At 44.0% G+C, this 22,179-nt stretch overlaps 1 protein-coding gene across 1 annotated transcript in view; it reads left to right on the top strand.

Moving 5' to 3' along the window:
- RAD18 (RAD18 E3 ubiquitin protein ligase) overlaps window positions 1-20,803 on the top strand; it is a 60,692-nt gene extending 39,889 nt beyond the window's left edge. Inside the window, exons 12-13 of the mRNA XM_082487535.1 lie at window positions 8,454-8,516; window positions 20,602-20,803. Coding sequence (XP_082343661.1) covers window positions 8,454-8,516; window positions 20,602-20,704 — 166 coding nt within the window. The 3' untranslated portion in view covers window positions 20,705-20,803. The remainder of the gene's footprint in view (window positions 1-8,453; window positions 8,517-20,601) is intronic.
- Window positions 20,804-22,179: the final 1,376 nt, after the last annotated feature.

The following is a 22,179-nucleotide window of genomic DNA, read 5'->3' as shown; positions in this document are numbered from 1 at the left end:
CTCAAGTGGCGTGTGATGCCTTGTGATGCATGGAGGGCCCCTCTCGTTTGACCGCAGTGTTCTTTGTGCCAAACTGTACCTTTCTGAAGAATGTTCCGGTGTGTTTTTCTGTGTTTTCTGGGAAACAAAGGTTACAGGGATCCCCCCCTCTCCAAATACGGATGTGGGGGAACGCTTATGAAAAAGAATTACGTGTGCTTATCGTCTTCACAGTTCCTGATAGGTCCCTGAAGAGCCAGCAGGGCGGCCATCCCAGTGCAGCACCCGCTGCTGTTTGACAGGTTCTGCCGTCTCTGCAGAGCAGCCGTGCGCTGCAGAGCTCTGTACGCGGCACTCTGGCTCGTGCTCCCAGTGCGCCGCTTACACATTTCTGGTGTCATCAAAATGGACCTGAATTATGGCAAGATTTTCAGGGATTGCAAGAAGTAGGTGTAGTTGTATAAGCGGCATGAAAAAAAAGTGATGCGTTTTGTCACTTTCTGGTTACCATGGGGTTAATGCTTTGTTAATTGTGCTGAAATAAATATAGCACAAATCAAAAAAGAATGATTTAGATTTCGAGGGTTTAAGTAGCATTGTGCTATTGTACCAAGCAATGATTTTCAGAGGCTTGTATTTTATTTCTGATAATAAGAGGATATCCTTTGACAAGGGTAAATGTTTTTCACATTGAAACGTCAAAACCTGAAATATATTTGGAAGTTCAAATCTGCACGCTGTGTTTTTATGAAGAGAGCGCTTCTTAATGGAGGGCTCAAGTATGATGGCTTAAAAGAAAATTAGGATTTTGAGGAGCATGTAGAATAAAACAAAACAGTCTTGAAGTCAGAGGGCCGAAATGTTTGCTCCATGAAAAGATGCTGCAAATAAATTAACGATTCTTATGTTTTCTCCTTCATAAGACCTTCTGTCTTTTGCCCATCTCATGCCAATATTTTCTCAGGGAGCAGTTGGTCAATATTAGAAATTCATACATTGTACAATAATCACTGAGATACTGATGTTATTCAAAAATTGCTCCTTTAGTTGAGAAATGAAAATTTTACACCTGCTGGAAAAAAGACACGGGGCATGCATGGAGGTTATGGCATTGACCCAAAAGGGTTTGGTTTCTTCATAAATCGATGATCCCACCAAGAAAGCAAAACCTGCGTACAAGATAAACACCAAAACAAAGCCGTGACTTTTAAAGGATAATTTTTCAAAGATATGAAGTCATACTTAAAGCTTTCATAGAACTTCAGTGCTCCCTATAAATAATCCCATTGCATTCTTTTACCTTCTGGGACTGAAGCCAAATTTTATGCAGCTACTTAAACAATAGGAAAATGAGAAATGAAACTAGGTGGGACAGTAAGTGTCGTGGTTATGAACTATGTAGAGGAAATAGTCTATTAAAAGTATTTTATAGAATAGGGATAATATTCTGTTTTTTTAAACAAATTATTTTTCTGTAAAACGTTGTGTTAGAAGAAAGTGTCAGTTCTTGATGACTGGAATGAAAGACTTGCGACAGTAGACAACAGATATTGTGGCCTCATCTGAGATATTAATGTGTGCACTGAAACATAGTGCCTTGATTTTGAAATCCTACTGGAAAAGTGCTGTATCTGCAGCTTGTATAAATCTCGCTGCTGTTGGAGTACGTGGAGCGCCTGCAGTGCCTGCCAGGTGAGATCCGTGCCCAGGCAAGGGCCTCATTTGCAGTAAGTGGGGCTTTTTTGGCATCAAGTTTAGGAGCTATTGATCAGGATGTAGGATCTGGGTTTAGCTGGTCTCTTATTCTTGGATTGATGTGCTTTGCAGAATTTGGGCTTTGGTTCATCAGCTGAAGAAGAGGTAGAAATAGGGAGCTATGCTTCAGCCAGTCTGGAGTTCACTGGATGGCAGCAATCCTCTGAAAACCTCTGCGTAGACATCAGTTTGTCAAAGGGACCGTTGACAGGAGGGAATGGCTGAAGAAGCTTTGTAAGCTCTTCCCTGGCAGTAGCTTCAGTCTGGGTTTAAAGAAAGCATTGTCCTGATCCCTAGGCTGGCCATCACTGTTACATGAGAAAAGTATATGAAAATGTGTTGATCGGGGGAATAACTGCCTTTTTCAGTTCTCTAGTATATTTTTGACTTAATAAATCTTGAACTGCTTTGGCTCAGGGATGATGTATGTTACAATGTTAGATAGCAGTGTTTTAGCTTTGATTTTTGGCCTCAAATATGACTTCGTTATGGAAGGATGATGACACTTCTCTGCTATGTTGTTGATTCATACCTTTCTTTCAAAAACTGTGAGCCGTAACAAATGGCCAAGAACTGTGAGGCACGGTGGAAAGAGTCCCGGGGCAGTCATTTCAGACAGTAACAGCTGACGACCCCAGATGTGCATGGGGGAAAGGGATTATATGTATCCAGAAGGACATCAGTCCCGACTCTGTGGCGCTGGGACATCTTTGAGCCCTGAAAACAGAAGTGGTGGTCCACCAGTGCTCTCTAGTGCTTTAGCCCACATGTCCCAACTGCTGTAGACTCCCCAGGAAAGCAGTTAAGATAGAGCCAGCAGATCTTTTCCTTTTCTAAAGGCGGTCCCAAAGGCATGCCCTTGGGCTGCAGAGGCGGCCACTGAAAGCCGAAAAAGCCTGGAAAGGGTCAGGAAAAACGGGGAAACAGTGGAACCTTTGTCAGGTTTGGTATGGACGAGAGTCTCCATGGGGAGTCCTGGGGAAGGTCCAAGGCTGGCAAACCTGCTGTCCTCCAAAGGCAGGAGGAAGCCATGCTCAGCGGTGCCGGGGCTGTGTGGCGTGAGGAGGAGGTACTGGGAAGCCAGGGAAGACGTTGTGGTAACCAGTTAATCTTGGATGTTACACAGGACTTAGGGCCCCTGCGGCAGCAAGCTCCTCGTGTTCATCACAGGCAGGTCAAGGTGGAAGCAGGATTGTGAGGTGGAGAAAACTGTTTTCCCTCACTCCTTGTGGCTGGGCATTCACCTTCAAATGACATTGGTAAAATGAGACAGCCTGTGGCTCATGGCTTGTGCCAGTGCTGAGGAAAGCAATGCACAGTGCACGTGCCAGAGAGAAGTACATAATGCACAGTGAGATGGACAGATTAAAGGACACTGGCTGTTCACCGGGAAGCCAAGAAGGAACTTAATCTGCCTTAAAATAAACAAATTCAAAGAGACATTTGCTCCTTTCAGTTTTAGAACGTGATATGTTATTCACACTTACGTCAGCTTTTTTCTCGCTATTTTAAGGTGGTGTGTTTATCTTTAAAAAAAGAAAAAAAAAAGTTGGGAGGGAGTCAAATCCAAATGATGGTCAAGAAAGGAATAGTTTGCTCTTGGTTGATTGTAAGTGCCCAGAAGAAACTAATCCTGCGGAGAAGTGAGGCAGAGTTGGGGAATTGCTGGAGCCATTGGAGCGGCACTTCGCTCAGCCTGGAGACGTGACTAAGCCCGGGAAATGAAACCTCTGCGCACCCCATCACCCTGTCTGTCAGCCTCTTGCATCTGGAGCAGTTACATTTCAGAACTTTAATGGGTTTGCTATAAAAATTTACTCATCTGGAACGGATATGTAAAATCGTAGGATAGAATAATAACCTTTATTAAGGAAAAGGACAGAAAACCTCTTGTGGGAAATCGTCTTGGATTTGGAGTCTGAATAAAGTCTGAAGATGTGTTTCGCTTTGTCTGGCCCTGCTATAGGTAGATACATATGGGGTACTGAAAAGGCAGAAAATACTGAAGAAATGAACAAAGCTATTCTAAATTCTGAGATTTCTTTGTGTGCCCTAGGCTAAGATTTAGGGAAACAACATACAAAATGAGGTAGCTCTTTCTTTTTTATTTAGTTCATTTCCTTCAGTTTAAGTGAATTCATTCAACGATAAGAAGAGCTTAGGAGCTTTCTTCAGGGGGAGAAAAAAAAGATTTTTTTTTTTTTAAAATACCAATTCACTTGGTGGTCAAAATTTCTTTTGCTTAGTTGAAAAAGTTTTTTGATAATTGTTTTTCAACTGTCTGGCGTATTTAAGGAGTTTTCTTAATTCACAAACAGTTTTTTTTCCTCTGCATGTGGAAAAAGGTATGTAATTACTTTGACTCAAAATCAAGCAATTGCTCAGTCTTTGTAAAAGAAATCGATGTTTAAGAGAGACTAGATGCAGAGAACCATGTCATTGAGTGACTGGCTTGGAACAGTGGCTTGTTTGAAGAAATTCTGAAACAAAGGGCTTTTTAGCTCCAGCTGGAAGGTTCACAGCCCTGCAGCTCGGTTTCGTACAGTTACCTACATAAATTCTTCTCTCAATGCAATTACAGTGTAAGAGTTGATTGGGTTTGCGAGGGGGACTCTGATTGCTCTCGAGCTGATAGCCCGTTCCCATTTGCGCGTCTGGGCTAAGGTGGTAACTCACTCTGGGACATTTTGTGCGCAGTTTTAAAATAATTTGATAGGCATAGACTGTGAATTACACATGCAAATTATGAGCTTGCATTATTGTTCTGAGTGTTAGCCAAATTTTTTTCACTTTTATTGTTTTGCTTGTTACACAGTTGATGATAAATGATAATAACGCAACATTTTTCAAGGCAAGGAAGTACATCATGTTCAGGCATCAAACCTGTTCTTTTTCTATTTTAGGGGACTAAAAGCACACAAATAGCCCCTTGTCCTCCGCCCCCTTTTTGTTTTTAAAAAAATGTAACTGGAACATTGGGGTAGGATTTAGAAGTATGATAATAACTCATTCCTTGGGCATCCAGTTTGTGTTCCCAAAATGAGTTTTTGATGGACTTATAATTTTGACAGTAGAAAAAAATGCTCGACTTCAAAACTTTCCCCCTCCATCATTGTTCTTACAGCGTGTTTTGCCATGTTTTTCATTTGAACATTTCACATGAGATTTGGTGCTGGAATAAGGACTCTGAAGGCTGCCCGAGCCTGGACTGTGGGAGGAGATGGGTCGGGCAGGAGCGCCGTTGGTCAGGACCCGGCAGATGGGTGCGGTACTGAGACATAGTGCTATTTGGCTCATGCTTTAAGGAGCGATTGGGAAGACAGAGTGACCCTCTTCCTTCTGTGGGCTGTGGCCCAGAGCTTCCTCGCCTCCCCCCGGCACTTGCACGTGGGGCCGGGGCAGAGGCTGTGCCGGCTCCTCTTCCTATTACTGTGAGCACCGGCACCGATGATTTGTGCAGGGATAAAACATTTTTCCCTTTAAATGCAGTCACCGCTTTTGATTTCAGGTGATTTTGCTTCCATATTAAGACTGGTCCGTTGAGTAATGTTTGTAATTCAACAGATTTATTCAGCAGTTCATGAAAGTTCCTGGGGAACTGTTGAAGAGTTTCTAAGATTGCACGCAAAACTTCTAAATCCATTTTGCTTCAAAATAATTTTCTCCATATGGCACCAGTGCTTTGTGTGCATTTTTGGTATCTTTTTCCTTTTTATCTTTCTCACTAAATGTGCATGTGTTAAGGGTTTCTCTAATCTAATCTGGTGGTGTTTTTCACCCTTGAAATCCTGTTGTTGGTTCTATAGTTTTCACCACAGTACCGTCTGATGAATCTCACTTCAGAGGGGGGAACAGGCAACAGGAGGAGACAAAGTGGTAATGGATGAAAACAATCCTCCCGTCTTATAAAAGTTGCATGCCATTTATTAATTCATTTAAGAAAAGCTTAAAAAAAAAAAAAAGTGTGTTTGCATGTGATTCCCAGGCTCCGTGTGTCCTAGGAGCCGGTGTTTTCTGATGTGTCACACTGGGGGCATGGTCACCTCTGTGGCTGAATCCTAGCTGAGCACGGGGTGCATTCCGACAGTGGAAGCAATGCTCTGTGTCCCGGCTGCGAGGACATGCGGGCTGACATCTCTGGGAGAGATGCAGGCTGATGAGGCACAGGGGTTAGGGCACGGGCATGGAGAACCACAGCGCGGGCTTGCGCACTGTCAGCCACCCAAAGCGTGTGCGCAGCCAGGAGAGCCGCGAGTGACGGTGACAAACTGTATGGCTGCGCAGGAGCAGCCCAGCGTTGCGCTCGTCTGCTGGCTGCCTGCCATCGGTGGTGTGCCCGGGGCTCTCTGAACGCCCTGAGCCTTGCCGGCCACCCGATGACATTATTTGGGTTTAAATTCCTTCTCGTGTCTGAATTATTATCTTCTCTCTAATGATGCAATACATTATGAATATTAAGTGTTTTGGTTAACTTTTGACTCCTGTTCTTGAAAAATCAGTCTGCTGTCTTCTAACAAACAGGGGAATAATTCTGTTGTAAAACCTTTTAAGTAAATCCAAGAGAACTGGTATCCAACTGCTATGCCATGGTTTACACTAAAATCTCTGAACTGTTTGTGTAAAGCAGTTTGTTATGCAATTCCTGCAATAACGTACAGACTGTTGGAGCTGCCAGGCGTCTTCTTGAAAGATAGTTTCCAGAAAACAACATTTTCCAGCGTGTTAGTTGATTTCTGCAAACCCTGCAATCTGGCATATACTTGAGAGCTTTGCAGTGGTTTGTATCAAGGAGCCTGAACATGCCATAGAAGTTATTTATCAATAATTGACCAGAGTATTGTGTTCGCTTAATTTTTATTGAAATTTGACAAAATTTTCTTCTTATTTAAAGTGTAGGCTGAAGACATCTCTATAGTTTGGTTTTTTTAAACTTTGAGCATGGGAAGAGGCCTGACATACATCACTGAGTTCATACTTGTGGTTAATTAAATATGTGTTCATATACATGCGTGCACATATCTACACACGCACGGGTTCTTCCAATGTTGATGCGGTAGCGATAGTTGTATTTATTGATGCCCTGATTTAAGTAGCCTCTGTGACCGCTGTAAAATACACAGGTACGTAGCAAACACAGTTCTGCGCAGTGGCTGTTGCAGCCCGGCGGGTGAGCGAGCGAGCGTGCTGTGCCGGTGCCTGCGGGAGCTCCGCTGGACGGGTTCCTCGCGGGGCTGGCGTGAGCCCCGGGGTCTGCGGGGCAGCAGGAGGCTCCTCCAGCTCTGCATGAGTACTTCGCCTCCACCCCAGTCAGTGCTGTGTATATTTCCACTGCTAGAAAAGCTTCAAAGTACATTTAAATTTTATATAGGCCTAAGTGTTTAAAAGAAACAAACCCATAAAGACTTTATGCATTTGCATTCTTGCTCTTATAAAAGCAGTCTGGGGTGGCATTTTGGACTCTCGTTGCTGCAACAGCTGGAGGGCTTCCCGAGCGTTGACAGGAGTCGCTCGGTTCCCTTGTTAGCCAGGTTGGCAGAGTTAAGCTTATTGCTGAAACCTCATGATGTAGGGTTGTTCTTCTCTACTTATTTATTTAGAGTTAACATCTTAAATCCTTTCCATTGAAGTTCCTCACCTGTCCAGCGCTGATGCGGAGTTTGACCTTGTGGTCTGTACTGTAAGCATATAAACACTGACATAGAAAAGAAATAGTTTATTTTCCTTGTCCTGTTAGAATGTAAAATTATGTGTGAAGATGAAAAATGAAATTATCTTTTCAAGCAGGTTAAGAAAAAATTTGTGACACATCAAGCTTGATTCAATCCTCATTCACCTCAATTTGCAGTATCCAAGGCACCGAGATGCTTTATTTTCCTTTGCCTAAGGAAAGCATCCATTAAAGTTTTAAATGAATTACTTTAATTAATAAATAGCTTTATGAAATACATCTTTCTGTCATCAGTTGTATTCTTTTCAGAGTATGTTATCAAACCACAGAGCCAAAACATTTTACTGCAGGGGCAGGTAGCAGCTGAAGGTTGTTATGCCCCTGTGCGGCGTATGCTTTCATCTGGGTTCCAGAGTTTGCCTCTTCCTCGGGAGGTTTGAGAAGGAAAACTTCCTTCAGGCAGTGCAAAAGGAGCCGCCTCTGTTCATGTGATGGGTTGCTGCGGTGGCTGGCAAAGCGCGATTCGCTCAGCTGTTGGCTGGATGTGCTGACAGTCACAGCAGTTCGGATTTTTCTCACTAAAGATTTCTATGTTAAGCTTTTTTTCTTTGATGTTGATTCTTTTTTTTTTTTTTTTTTTTTGTTACGGTCAAAATGTGAGCTTACACCTAAGCCTTGAGTTTTGAGGTTGAAAGCACCTTTACTCTTTGAAATGTTATACTTTACCCACCGAAGTATCTTGCAAATCCTCTCCAGAGAAATTGTCTGCTGTCTGTGAATATAAAGGTATTTTAGCTACCAACAAGCAGGCATGAACAGAGAGAATTGTATGTTAAATAATGCAAACAAGAGCCCATAATAACTCAGAAAATTATGTGATGTAGAGCCAGAACTTTCTGGACTTTGCTGTTGGTTGAAATGACTTCTTGTTGCCTGTGCTGCGTGGAGGGGGCTGTCTCGTCTGCAGATTCTACTGCCTTTGCTAAGTAGAGCCCTACTTTACTGTAGGTGTTGCTTAAGTAATTTACATCAGTTTTATTTTCCCCTTCAGCTCCAGTTCAGACATTTTGAGGGATCTGCAAGGGCCTGAGACATGTTCGGCGTCCTCTGACAAGTAAGTAGAATATATGGGTGGGAAAGTCCTTGTGACTGGTTTAGGTCAGTAGTTCCCGGTTTGTGGAATCTCACGCGTTTTCTGCAGGAGAGGCGAATGTCTCTACAAAGTCAGGTTCTCGGGGAATCTCCACGGTTGTGGGAGATACAATTTGGTCAGTGTTTTTGGATCCTTGGAAAATAATACCTGGGTGTCCCAAGGATCTGGTTGAAAATCATTGTTCTAATCTAACTGATTTTTATGGAAAATTAAGACAAACTGATCTTTGATTGTATTTAAAGTTACACTGTTTAAGTCTCACATGTATCTCTGCCAAGAAGATGGACATGCTGGAATTGAAGCATCTTTTTGGACTTACTTCAGTTTGAAGAGAGAAGAGGACTGTCAAGTTTTTAAAATCTTAACAACTTATTTCTTAAAATCAAAAATCCCTTTTTATTCTCTAGCTGTAATATTTAAAATTTGGGTCTAGCTGTACAAGGTGTTGTACAAGGACATACTAAGAAACCATCCAATGATTCCTGCAGTAACCCAGTGAAATACAGGAAGACGGAGAGAAAATACAGGAATATATTTGGGCATCGAAGGTGTGCGGTTATAGAGAAATTTAGAATAGAGTAGTGTTAGATCAACTGAAAAGTTTTTTAGTCATTATACAAAGAAATGGGAATGAAGGTTGGTGGATCCTGCAAAAGCAGCATAGTCCACCCTTGCAGCTGAAACTGGCTTGATATGGGATCTCTTGGAATATCATGGCCGCTTTGGCACTTGGTCTTAGGGGCGCGATGAGAACCATATTGCATTTAATTCTCTCGGTCTGCTCTTTAAAGAGTATTTATGACACAATTTTCTCTATTATCCATTACATATGTATGTGGTCAATAGATTGTGACAGCTCTTAAAATTCGTGATTAAGGACAGAAGTAGCATTTGGAACTCTCTTAAAATGTGTGTTTAGATAATCTAATGGATTTTAAGGAGCTTTAATGGAAGCGCTGATAAGGCCTTGGTTCCAGTGGCGTCAGAGGTCAATGTTAGAGTACACCGCTGGAAAAACAGAAAGGAATCATAACGCCTTTCTTGTAGAGAGAGGTGTCTCTTTGGGATGGTGTGCACAAGCGCACTTTATTTTGTAGTACCTGCAAGCGACTCGTTGAGACGGGCAGTAAAGTATAGAATACTTGGTTGTACAGATTGCAGATGCTCGTCTCCGTGCCCCTGGTGATGATCTTCTGGTGCTGCTGCCATGTGCCAAAGAGTACGCAGCCACGGCTGTCTTTCACTGATGTTTTAAGATCTGTTGCAAGGTTTGTGGTTGACCCTGGGAAACAGCTGAGGGATCATCCTTGGGAACCACCTCATTGCGTAACGATCGATTATTACCTGTGAGGTGTATCATCAGCATTTCCTATTAGAATTCATTGCAGCCTCTTTTATTGAAGGAAACTTGGGTTTGGAGATTCTGTGCTTCCTGTAGGAGGATATCTAACATACTTCTGATGAGATTTTAATTGTCTGTGTAGTGCCTGGAGTATATGGCTTCTACTTACGACACTTAATTTTAATTTTGTAGGTAGTAGCTATTGTACCATACTTGCTAAAAACATCCGGTTTAAGAGTATTTTTGAGAAATGTTGCAGAAGTGAATGGCAGGGCTAACAGGCTTCACCTTCCAGTCCTATTTTCCTTATCTTTGGAGACTGCCCTCTCCAAGCTTGCAGATAGTGGACTATAGTTTCTTTATCAGCAGACAGTGACTTGCAATATTTTGGTGATGGCACAATTAAAATTATTGTCTATTCTTTTTTTGTGGTACCTGAAATACATTCTGGAGATGCCAACTGGCAGAATCACTTTCTGCGGTACAAGAGATAATACGCTGTGGCGTAAGGGTTTGGCATCTGTGGCTCCTTGCATGAGTTGGAAAAACACGTTCCTTGGTGGGAGAAGAAATGGGAATGTCAATAATGAAAACAGTACTAGAGTACATTAATGGAGCATTTCTTCCTAGCAGTAATGGATGTTAACATTAGTTATGATAGGTATCCATAGCAAAATAATTTGTTCCTTTGATAATTTCCTTCACCCAGGAAACTTCTGAGTCATTTGGTGGTTTTTTTTTGTTTTGTTTTTTTGGGTTTTTTTTTTTTTTTAAGTTGAGCAGTAGTAAAGTTTGGCCGGGTTGGTAAGCGCAGAATAATGTTACGTAAAGCAGATCTACAGCTTTGATGAAAGTTATTCTTTCTGTTCCTTGCAGACCCGTGTCCTGCAGGATGCTGAGCGACACGGCAGTGAGCAAATGAGGGCTTTGCTTTGGCACACTGACCATGGGAAGGCACAGCCAGCGTACCAAAGGGCAGACAGATGGGAGATTTCATAATGAGCCCAGATTTGATAAACGTTGAGTTATGCCAGAAAGATATCATCTTCCTCACTTTATTTTTATAAAAGTTAATAATCAGATATTTGCAAAGCGAGAGAAACCAAGTGATATAGGAGCTCCACTTTTTGGCTTTGTGTTTTAGTATACTTTTAAACAGAAGGTAACTACCATTCTGCTGTGGACAAATGTAGGCATCAAAGTTAGAAATGGGCAGGATATAAAACAGTAAAGCTACCCTTAAACTAAATGAGATTTCTGCTTCATTCTGTGTCCTAAGTAATTTGTTTGTGCGAGGGTAGTTGTATATTGCAAGTTCTCGAAAACAAACAAAGGAAGAAAAGCAGCGGGAAGGTGCAACTGCTGAGGGATGCTCTGTGTGAAGTGGCACATGAGCGAAACTGGTAGTTTGAATATTGTTACCTTCGCCCTGTGTGGTGTTACAGTTCAGCTGTCCAGATACTTAAACTATTGGCTTCGAGTGACACTGCTGTCTTGCCTCTGCAGTATATTAAACATTTGCCAGTGGGTGAGTATGATCAGAAGTGACGTTTTTCCATGTAGAACAAAACCCTGTAGCTAATGGCCAACTTGAATTCCTGTACCAGATACGCCTTTCCATTAGCTGTTCGAAGTGGCTTGCTGGAGCTTGGAAGGTGTCATGATGGTCTGTGTGTAGCTCAGGCTCAAGCGCACATTTTGTACCAAGGAAAACACTTTTAAATAATCCATATTCAGACTTACATCTTTTAATATCTGGAAATCACAAATGACATTATTAGGGCATGAGGACTGAACATTGCAAAGCGTTACTGTGTGCTGCCCTACAGAAGCTCTCCTTTGAGGTTTGTACAGTCCCATCCTGTTGGTGACAGGTCGAGTCATGAAGCTCGCTGAGGCTCTCTGAGAGCGACACCGAGGGCTAGGGTCTTCATTTAGATACAGGCGTGACTGGGGAGAATACATTTCTTTATACTTTCTTACTATTTTACATGCAAATCCTTATTATTGCTCTTACTTTTACAGTATTGCTCCAGAGTATGATCCTTAAAAGCAGGATCGTTTTGTTAACTCAAATGGAGAAAATTATTTTTCTTTATGTAAATGACTCATTTTTGTCAAATGTGATTTTAAGCCTTCTAAAAAATGCCTTCTCTTTTATGCTTTTCCACAGTTTGGATTTGGGGTTTCTTGTGTCTCTAGAAGGGTTAAATTCAAGTTAAAGCTTCAGTGGAAGAAATATGCACAGGTTGCTCGTTGCTCAGCGGTGACAGCTTGGCCTGATAATGTTCATTTCCTTCATTCAGTGCGTTCCTGGGGGTGGGAAGGAACATCACTGCTTTGTAACTCCCCTCTTCCCTCACCCATGGGAGCAGTGAGGTGGTGTCCTCTGCGGCGTGTCCAGATGTGGATGTCAGGCACATAGTAGGGCATTTGCAGGGGGAAAACTCAGTTGCATATTCTCGTCTGTAACCTGGGATGGTCCCTGCAGTGTTGTGTAGGGACCACACAGGCAGGACTGGATCTTTCCGCTGGCTTTTTAATGACTATTTTATTTCTAGTGTTTGCCAGTGTTCTTAGCAGGAGAGTTACAGGTTTCATACAATTTCAGACTGAAGGTCTCTGAAAGAGAATTAGACAAGCTTAAAACTCATGTCAATGCTTTACTTTCCCTAAGCAGATGAAAAAATGGCAAAAGTGAGATGGAATGATTGGGGCTCAGTTGAAATCTCTAGCTTCGGTTTCTGAACACAACCCTCTCATCTGTTCAGGTGTTAAGCGTAAGTTGGTGTGACCGTTGCAGCATCTCTGGGTGCAGTGGCATCTTAGCAGACAGTTGAGAGACTCGTGTGAACAGATGAAGTCCTGAACCAGGACATTGTGTGCCTTTTTCAGAGGAAACAGTGAGCGTTTTAATTTACATGACAGATCTAATAAAGAAGCAATAAACATTCATATTCTGCATTTAGAAAAAAATTGTCTATTTTTTGGAAGCTTTTAATGAAGATTGAGACCATTCTGTGATTCTGTGATTACATAAATTCCCCAGAGTTGTCTTTCATTCCTACTAATTATCTTGTTTTGACCCAAAGAGTTAGTGCTCAAAAATAAACTCAAGTATTTGTATATGACATCCTTGCTATTTATTTGTGAAAGTGCACAAATGGAGCAGCGTAGGGATGTGATGCCACTACAGTGTAGTGGCAGTTTGGAGCATATTTCTAGCAAAACTTCATTCCTTTCCCGCAATTTACTTAAGCACAATTTCAGTGGTCTCTGAGCTTTCAGAAGGAACTTGTCTCTTGCTTTTCTCATCTGCGGTTAAGTAACAAATCCACTCACTGTGGAATAGTGCTGTTAGGATGCTGTAAGTTGGTATTGCTCTGTCCCTGATGAGGCTGAGGCAGCATTTCAGGCTCTTGGTAACCTCTTTGTGGGCACTTACTGAAAGTCTCACGGTGCTCTGATGTGGATGTCAAATAGGTTGTTGATGCCACCTTAACTTCAGGTTTGGGTCAGTTCTTTGGGCAGTATCAGATCTAAATGCTTAAATTAATGTAGTATTTGATGAAAGGCTTTTATAGTGACTTTGCCATTCAATCATAGCTCAGTTTCACTCCTAAGTACAGTTGAAGCTTTTCTGTAGAGCTTTTAATGAAATTCCGAAAATGATACCTGGTGGGTATCTTTCCTATGTGACTTTGTTGTGTGCAGAAAATAAAAACAAACAAACAAACAAAAAAAACCAGAAAGGACATTTTACTTTTTGTGAAAAAGACCACCAGTCATTAGCTGTGCACTGTCGCAATCCTCGAAACCTGCCCACCTCAGAGTGCACCTTATTGGGAGAAACAAGCCCCCTTTGCCCTAAGGTGAGGCAGGCTGCTAGAAATGCCATTGCAACGTGTCTGTACCGGACTTGACCCGAGATGGGGAGAAATGACTGCGTAGTATGTAGTCAGGATCTTCTTATCCCTGGGCAAGCAAACCTCATTATTACAAAGTGCGCCATGAGCTATGGGAAGGGATCTGTCTTACAAAGTACTGACATTTGCACATTTCTGCAGAAGGTCAAGTACATTTGCTCTGCGTTTATGATATTGGTGGCACTATGCCACGCGACCAGTGGCTCAAAGTCTAAGAGTACAAAAATGTTCTTACCCTAATTAAAATGAAAGTAAACCAAAGTTGGATCTATTTTAAACCCCCTGAAGTAATCACTCTTATGTCCTTACTACACAAGGAGATGTGCGTGGAGATGCCGTGGGGCTCCCAGAAGTTGTCCTTGCTGCGGTGGCTCCTTGCGGCAGTGGCCCCTTGCTGCACAGCTCTGCAGCTGGTGCCTTCCCCTTACACAGGATCGTCCTGGTTGGGTTTGGGCACTGACTGTGTGGTACCAGAGCCTCTGCAGCAGGTACCGAGTCCCCCCGAGTCCCCGCCTCTGCTTGTGCATGCTCAGACCTTCCGAAACACCTGAGAGTGCTGTGCGGAGTTCGGAAGACTTCTCGATACTGCCTCATTTCTTAAAAAGGAAGCTTTCAGGTATGGATCAGAATGCATTAATTTTTGTCCTAGTTCAGTGTGTCTTTTCAGCCATGTGGTGGAGAGATATTTTTTTCCACACGCTTTTAAAATATTCCACTGTAAACCAGTTTGGAGTTAAATGCCCCTTTGCTTTTCTGTAGTTAGAGTTATTAAAATAGGCAACTTCCTTTTTCTTTGGGTGAAGAACACACCTAACTCAATCAAAATCACCCTTAACGCTTAATTTTCTGGAGACTATTGAAGCGGCAGTCCCACATTAGCAACATGCTGTGTATGAAACCAGCTTGGCTTTAGGAAGGCACTTGATGCGTGACGGCTGACTCGCGGCGTTCGGAAGAATGCGTTTACTCAGCCCTGTCTGGCTCCACAACCCAACCCTGCAGCCCTTCCAAGCAAGTCTCTGTCGTGGTCTCCGCCTCCCAGTCCGAGCTGGATGGCTGTACCTGATCCATTGCCTGTTTTTCCCCATGGACCACAGTTGTTGATTACTCTGTGCTGTTGGCGACTTAAGTTTTATTGATAGAGTTACTGGCTGACAAGTGGTTTTAAATTCAAGTTCAGAAACAGAGTAAGGTTTCAATCCTTCAAATATAAACTAAGTTCCCGATTCTGAGCAAGTGTCTTTGTGCAGGTCAGTGTTAATAGGTGAGGCAGAAAGATTTGAATCACATGTGACCCGCTCTTGGAGAGTTACGTATCCGAGTAGCTGTGTTGACTGCAGTGTGTCACTGGCATGTAGGATTATACAAATGCCTCCAACTTTGCAGGTTCATGGCCTGATAAGCATTTAGTATTAGACTGACACAGACCCTGAGTTCAAAGCAAAACCTGCATGCAACAGTTGCTTGTTTAACCCGTTTCTGTGTCTGCAGATGACAGGATCCATCTGATTGGTGATGTTTTGGGGAGAAATGCAAATCTCCGCATCATACTTTTGTGAATGTGGTTACGTATTTTGTAATCAACAGAGATTTTTTTTTTAGTGAACTCTGTTTTTTCTCTTGTCCCCTTTACGCTTCGGGAGAGGGAGCGGAGTCCCAGGGCTGCTCCCACAGCGCGGGCGCTGTGCTCCGCGGGGAGCGGCAGAGGAGCCGCCTGTGCCAGCCCGAGCAGTACGCGCCGCCGTGCGCAGCAGCCTCCTCCGCAGCTGGAGTGGGGAGTGTGCAGGGAAAACTAGCTGGAGACTGATTTTAGAAGACAAAGAATTAATTTTCTATGCCATTCGGGCATCTATGTGATACTTTCTAAAGTAGTTGGGATTGGCAATATGACTGGCTTTTTCTCAGACTTTCGGGAGATGTGTGTTCTTGGCTGAAGGTGTTGGCTGACATCTGGCACGCTCAAGTCCAGGTCAAGACAAACCCATAGAGGTGTCAGCTGAATAAGAAAATATTTTTCTCTCTCAAGTTTTGCAGGTGCAGTCATTTGTATTCCTTGTAACTGTAGTAAAAATAGTATCAGGTGGAGTTTGGGAACTCAAATTTGATAAATTGCTGGGCTTCCAGTCGTGTGCCTGGCGTCTTCAGAAACCCCATACACGTGATGGTGGGAAAGTGGCTGCGGGGTCCTGATTTAGTGGCTCCATGCAGATGTACAGTGGTGAGGATTCCACAGTCTCCTACGTTTAATTTGCCTAATTATCACCATCATCAAAAGGATGGTTATTTCTTTGTTGAAAAGTGACCATCACATACAAGCCTGGTAAGGAGAGAAGTGGATTTTACACGTTGGCAGACTATTACCATTTCTCCTCCGTCTTCTCCTTTCCAGAGGAAACAAAACCAGTTTGGGTAAAGTTGTGTTCCCTTCCCCCTCTCATCCCTCTAGTTGGTTTTATTTTCTATCCTCCTCTGGAGCGATGGGGGAAGCCGTGTGCCATGTGCACTGGTCCAGCTGAGACATCGCCGTAGCTGACCCTCATGGGGAGCACTATATGAAAAACAAGTGTTTTGCTCTGGTTTGTGCCCCTCTGCCCCGCTCCCTCCCCACGTTTCCCCTTTTCAGCTGTTTGAGTGGCTTGCAGCCTCCACGAGTTCCCTGCAATAGAGTGGAAAATCTTTAACCAGCTCATTTTTGGACATTATTACCTTTCGCTCTAGTGAAATGTCACTCTGCTTCAGTGCAGTGGTTCCCGTGCAGGTATGTGTTTCCTCAGGTATGTCACGGGTTGGTTTTTATTCTATATTGGCATTTGAGGCGCAAACTGGTTTTAGACTCCTCTCCTCTTGACCCATCAGTTCTGGTATTGAGCACAGATTCTGTCTCTTTGGCCAACTTAAAATGTTACTCCCCAAGAATTAGTTATTTGTTTATTTCCAAAAGGCCCAGTAAGCATGAAAACTGTGCTGAAATTCGTGATGGCGGTGGCACTGAGGTGTCCCGATGGCATCTGGCCAGAGCGGTGCCGTTTGGGCACTGGAGCAAGTGGTGGGGCACAGCAGGGTTGCTGGCCGTACCCCCCCAGCCCACACGCGCTCCGCTGTTGCACGAGCATCTTAAGCGATCTCCAAACTTACACCAGCAGCTATAAATGGGGAGCAGTCCCAGTTAAGACAAAGGGCATGGGATTTGTGGGGGGGGGTGTCTTTAAATTGGTTCTAATGGGTTATTTCTTGGAATAGATTTCTATGACCAATATCTTCTCTGGCTTGGTGGTAGTTACAAAGCTTTGGGTTACTAGAAGTTGTAATTAGCTTCCCCACTTCTGCAGTTTCCTTTTTAAAGTTATTTTTTATTTGCATGGGAAATAATGGATTAATTCCTCATTTAATTTGATGTTAATTTTTTTCTAATGTTTGCATCCTAGTTAAGTTCAGCAAAACAAAGGTAGAAAACGTGAGATATTTCATTACAGAACAAAATCTGGACATAATAAAAGGACAGTAGAAAGTGGTATCTGTAAGGTCATCTATAAAGTGGATGAAATACTTATAAATAGAGGCAGGATTGTAAAAGTATTTATGGAAGTAAAAATAAAAATCTGTTGTCCTCCAGCGCTTACGACTCAAATAAATGTAATTATTGTCAGCGGGATATGTGGTGTGAGATGAAGGCTGCCACAGAGAGTTTACTTTGCCATCACGAGCTACAAAGACATTTGGAAATACTTTGAGATAATATTCTTTGGATTTAAATAGATCATCAAGTTTAGGTTTTTATTTACCAGAGGAGGGAGAACACTGATCTGGGGCAGAGGACGGTGCTGTGCCAAAGCAAATGCAAACCAGTACAGACTGCGACTCTGCCTTTCCCTCCGCAGCTCCAGAACGAGCTGTATGAACTCGACGGGGCTCGGGGCACTTGGCTGCGAGTGCCGGGGCTGCGTGGCGCTGCCCGGTGCGCCTGCCGGTGCTCTTGGTGTGCCTGCCGGTGCTCCCGGTGCGCCGGCTGCCTCTGCCCGGCACAGGGCCAGCAGGAGATGGGCGTAGCGCTGCCTGCTTGTCGCGTGTAGCCCTTTGAGCTCTGCAGAGCATCGTTTCGGGTGCATTTCTGTGGCATCAGCGAGTCCGTGCGAAGGCGGGGTGGCACGGAGCCGGGGCAGGCAGCGCTGCGGGGTCGGAGTCCTCTGCAGTGCGCACAGTGCCCCAGGAGGAAAAGGGAAAACCATACCGGGGTCTTGAAGGGTAATAGCGAAGAGCAAATTAGATGAGCCCCTAAACATTCTTTCTCTCTATCAGTTATATAACCAGAGTTGAAATAACTTACCAACTCTCAGGAATTAATTCTTACCAGTTTTCTCTGAGCCTATAGACAGGCTATTTCAAGCTAGACCTCAACAATTCGTTAGTAAGTAATCAATGCATTTCTTCCCGAACTGTGCCAGTGTGCTGATTGTACGTCACAGGTAGATCTTAAATAAATAAACAATTGATAGGAACCCCCCCTTTTTTCACAGCCCCGTCTGTATATATCTCTCTGTGCTTTACAGCCAAATAATGTCTATGGGCAAGTGCAGCAATTAATTTTAGGGAAAGAAACATTGTTTAAGATATTTTTGGCTTTATTTAATGCATTAGTTTGGGGAGAAAACCCCTTCAGTTGTGTTGCCAGGCTGGTCCCGCCATCGGGAAGTGCTTTGCAGACCATCAGGAATTAATTTTATTCACCAGTTCATTTGCCAGCTGTGGCTGTTGGGAGTGATGTCTGCAGCGGTGTGGGGTCAGGGAGGGCATCTTGTCTGGGGGGAACCCCGTGTCAAGACCACGGCCATTCGGTGCTGCGGGAGTACGGCTGAGAGGCTCCCGCTGGCGGGGAGAGCTGTAAGGCTGCCGTGCCCGTGAGCTAGCAAAGCGCCCTAGGATGGGGAAAGCAAAGGGGATTAACAGGCAATACACAGCTTCGGGCGAGTTGTCCATCCAGCTCGGGATCCTCTGTCATCGGTGGCCAAAGCCCTGTGCTTTGGAGAAGGGTTAGTGCATCACTTCCATGTCTTACTGTGTCCCTAAAGGGTGCGCTGCTCCCGTGTCACTCATCAGAGGCTCACACGGACCTGGCCATCAAGGCTGGGTATCCTTTGCTCTGCCGCACGGCTGCAGAGTTGGATGGGGAGAGGCAAATTCTCCTGGATCTTAAACGGAAGATACAGCTCACATACCAGAGTTGGGTGATTGATACAAAGAGTGACAGCTCCTTTGGGTTTGGTTGAAAATAGCTGCTTTAGAGTGTAATTTCAAAGAAAAAAACAATTTGCATTGTGGCACTCTTAAAACATCCCTGTATCCATTTATGAAGCCTTTCATCAGTTAGCCTGTGCACCTTCAGCTCAGCATGGGACTGCCTTTGGCAGGACCCAGAGATTGCACAAAACTCAGCCTTGGCCTCGACTTTAAATAATGCAAAACTGTGACCTGCAGCAGGGAAAAAGGTGGCACATGTAAAGAGCTTTTGTTAATATCTAATTTCACTATCCTTTAAAACCGTGGCTGCTTCTAGGTTAGAATGAGTGATGCTCTCCACTGAATGAGTGCAGGGATGGAAATGGGGAGGGAAAGGCCTTCACTTTCCACCGTGGTGCGTTATAGAAATGATACTGTGAGGGTGGTGGGGTTGGGGAGGGTTGGATGGGGTTGCGCCTATGCATCGTCTCTTCCTCCTGCGCTCTGCAGGGACGTGCGTGTAATCCCCCAGCTGTCTCCAGAGGTACGGGCTGAACCGGGCTGTGCGGGGATCCCCCCGACCCTCTGGATGCAGTGAGTGGGCACAGAGGTGCGGGAGCTCCGTTTCCATCCTGCTGCTGGAGGGGGCTCCCGAGCACGAGCTGCTCCTGTGCGTCTCTTTCAGTGTGTATCTCGTGGCAGTCAGCAGAGACACGGACTTTGGCATTTGAGAGTTTTCTGTTGTTATTTTCAGTTGGGAATTACCAGTTTAAGCCAAATGAATCGTCCCTGCAGGATAGATTCGTCCTGGCAAATGGTAAAAAAAAGAGTGGATTTATAAGGAATGTTTAATTAGCAATAGCTATTGATGGATGAGCAATATCTTTCATGTCAACACCACATGGAATTTAAAGCTCCAAGGCTGAATGCTGGAAATTAGCTGCTTAATTTAAATATGGCTAGTTTAACATTTGTTTTCTTTAAAATTAACTCTATGACTAAAAAGAAAACACTTCTTTGAGTTTCCAGTGGAAAATTCCTTGTCCATAAATGTGAAGAGCCTCTGGCAAAGAGAGCGTGTTTAAAGATGGGAGTCCCACGCGCTTTCCTTCTTGGGTAACCGTGACCGAACCTGCTCGTCCTTCCATTCGGTGGCTGTGCCACTAAGGAGGACTCTCCTTCAAGTCGACCTTTTCTGATATAACTTAGCCGTGGTTCCGCCAGCGCCGACGGCTCTTCTCATTTATGGACAAGGAATTTGAAAGGTTGCTGCCGCTCCTTCCCATTCCAAACTGGGCACTGGTGATGGAAGGTCACTGCGGGGCCTGTCCCCGCAGGCTCGGGGTGAACAGGATGGTTCGTGGGTGCCGTCATCTTCTCCGAACAAGTCGACAGAGCGGTATTTCTGTTCAGCATCAGCAGCAACACACACGCGTGTGTGCCTGCGTACTGCTTCCAGCGCTTTAATACAGCCTTTGGTATTTGCTGGCGTTAAAGCACCTTCAAAACCCTATTTTCCTTTTTCTTTCTTTTTTTTTTTTTTTTTTTTTTTTTTTTTTTCCAGCAGCAGTGTTCTGGATCTGAGATCTCACAAAAGAAAGTCACGTCAGCCCCGAATGCAAGAAAATGATCAACTGCTTCCCAAGAGTAAGCGGAAGAAGAGCTAATGCTGCAGTGGGGTGAAGCTTCAAACTGTGCGGAAGGCTTAACGCTGAGAAATACTCCTTCGTTTTTTCCAGTTTTCACTGTATCTGGGTACTTAATAAAATGCTGAATTTTGTGTAACTGTCATTCAACCTGCCTTAACATAACCAGATTGGAGCGCGGGTGGTTCTTTGCTTGCAGCACTGTGGCCATTGGACTTTAAGCTTGGGCATCAGGTGTCGGAGTGCTGCTGGAGCGGGTCCCTCTGCCGCATGGCAGCGTCACCATGGACGGACGTGGGGCTGCGTGGTGCCGCTGGCCCCACTCGTGTCCCGCAGGTGCGTGCTCTGCCCTCCTGGAAGCACTGGTGGGACAGGGGTTTCCCGGGGTCAGGCTGATGCTGGTGCTCTGGTTTCCTGGCTGGGATGGCGATGGGGCACAGGGGGAGCCGAGGAACGGGGCAGGCATCTGTGCTACAGAAATATGCTTTTTTTTTTTTTTTTTTTTTTTTAATATATCCATGTAAACTTACTCATTATTATGTGTTATTATTTCAGTTTAAACTCATTAAATTTGAAAGAAATTGGAAGGTCATTGGACATTAAGTATTCTAGCATTAAAATAAATATTAGCATTAAAAACCTTTTATATCTTAGAAAATGAAGAAGTTTTGTAATGAAATATAGCAATGCAAGAAGATTGAAGTAAACCTGAACAACTGGGCAGGTGTTTAAAAATACAGCTTGTAAGCCAAATACATACCATTAAAATATTCAAAGATGTTCTTACTGGGCCCGAAGCTTTGGCCGTCGCTTATTCGTCAGGAACTCTGCAAAGAAAGCACAAAATCTGTTTAAGATTGAGGGTTGCGTGGCTGTTGACTTCAGGCTGTAGCTGTAATTGGCACTGGACATGGAGCTTTCAAAAATACTCCTCCTCAAGCCATGGTAGCGGGCAGTGGTGTTCTTCAGAGCAGGCTGAAGCTGCGCGGAATGTCAGCTGCCGTAAAGCCACCGAGGTGAGTGGATGCAGAGGAAAAACAGGACGCTGATTTTGTTTGTTTATTTGTTTGTTTTTTACTAAAAGCAAACCTTTTGAAAGAGAATAATGCTCGACTTCTGCTTTTAGCTCTGCCTTTTAATTATAGCAATTAGTACAAGACAGATTTAAATTTTGTGCAGTCGGCCAGAGAAGAATAAAAATGTTTGCGTGCATAATGGTCAATGACATTCATGTCGATCGGTTTACCTCCACTGCTGAGCGTCCCTTGGGAGGTTTTCATTGTTATGTTTTAATGATATTTAAGTTAGTGGCACTTCATTTGCTTAACATGGGTAATGGTGTCCACTGTCATACACAGAAAATAGCTTCAGAAAACTCTGTCGGTCTTATGAGAACATCAAACCCGCGGCCTGGGTGTAGAGGGGAGTGTGACGGCCGGTGGCAGTGCCCGGGCTGCGCCGCGTGCGGGTGATGCGGGATGCGGGGCAGTGCCGCC

Source organism: Vanellus vanellus (assembly GCF_965231255.1).
Source record: "Vanellus vanellus genome assembly, chromosome: 9".
Taxonomy (NCBI): Eukaryota; Metazoa; Chordata; class Aves; order Charadriiformes; family Charadriidae; genus Vanellus; species Vanellus vanellus.
This window is presented reverse-complemented; position numbering and strand designations above follow the sequence as displayed.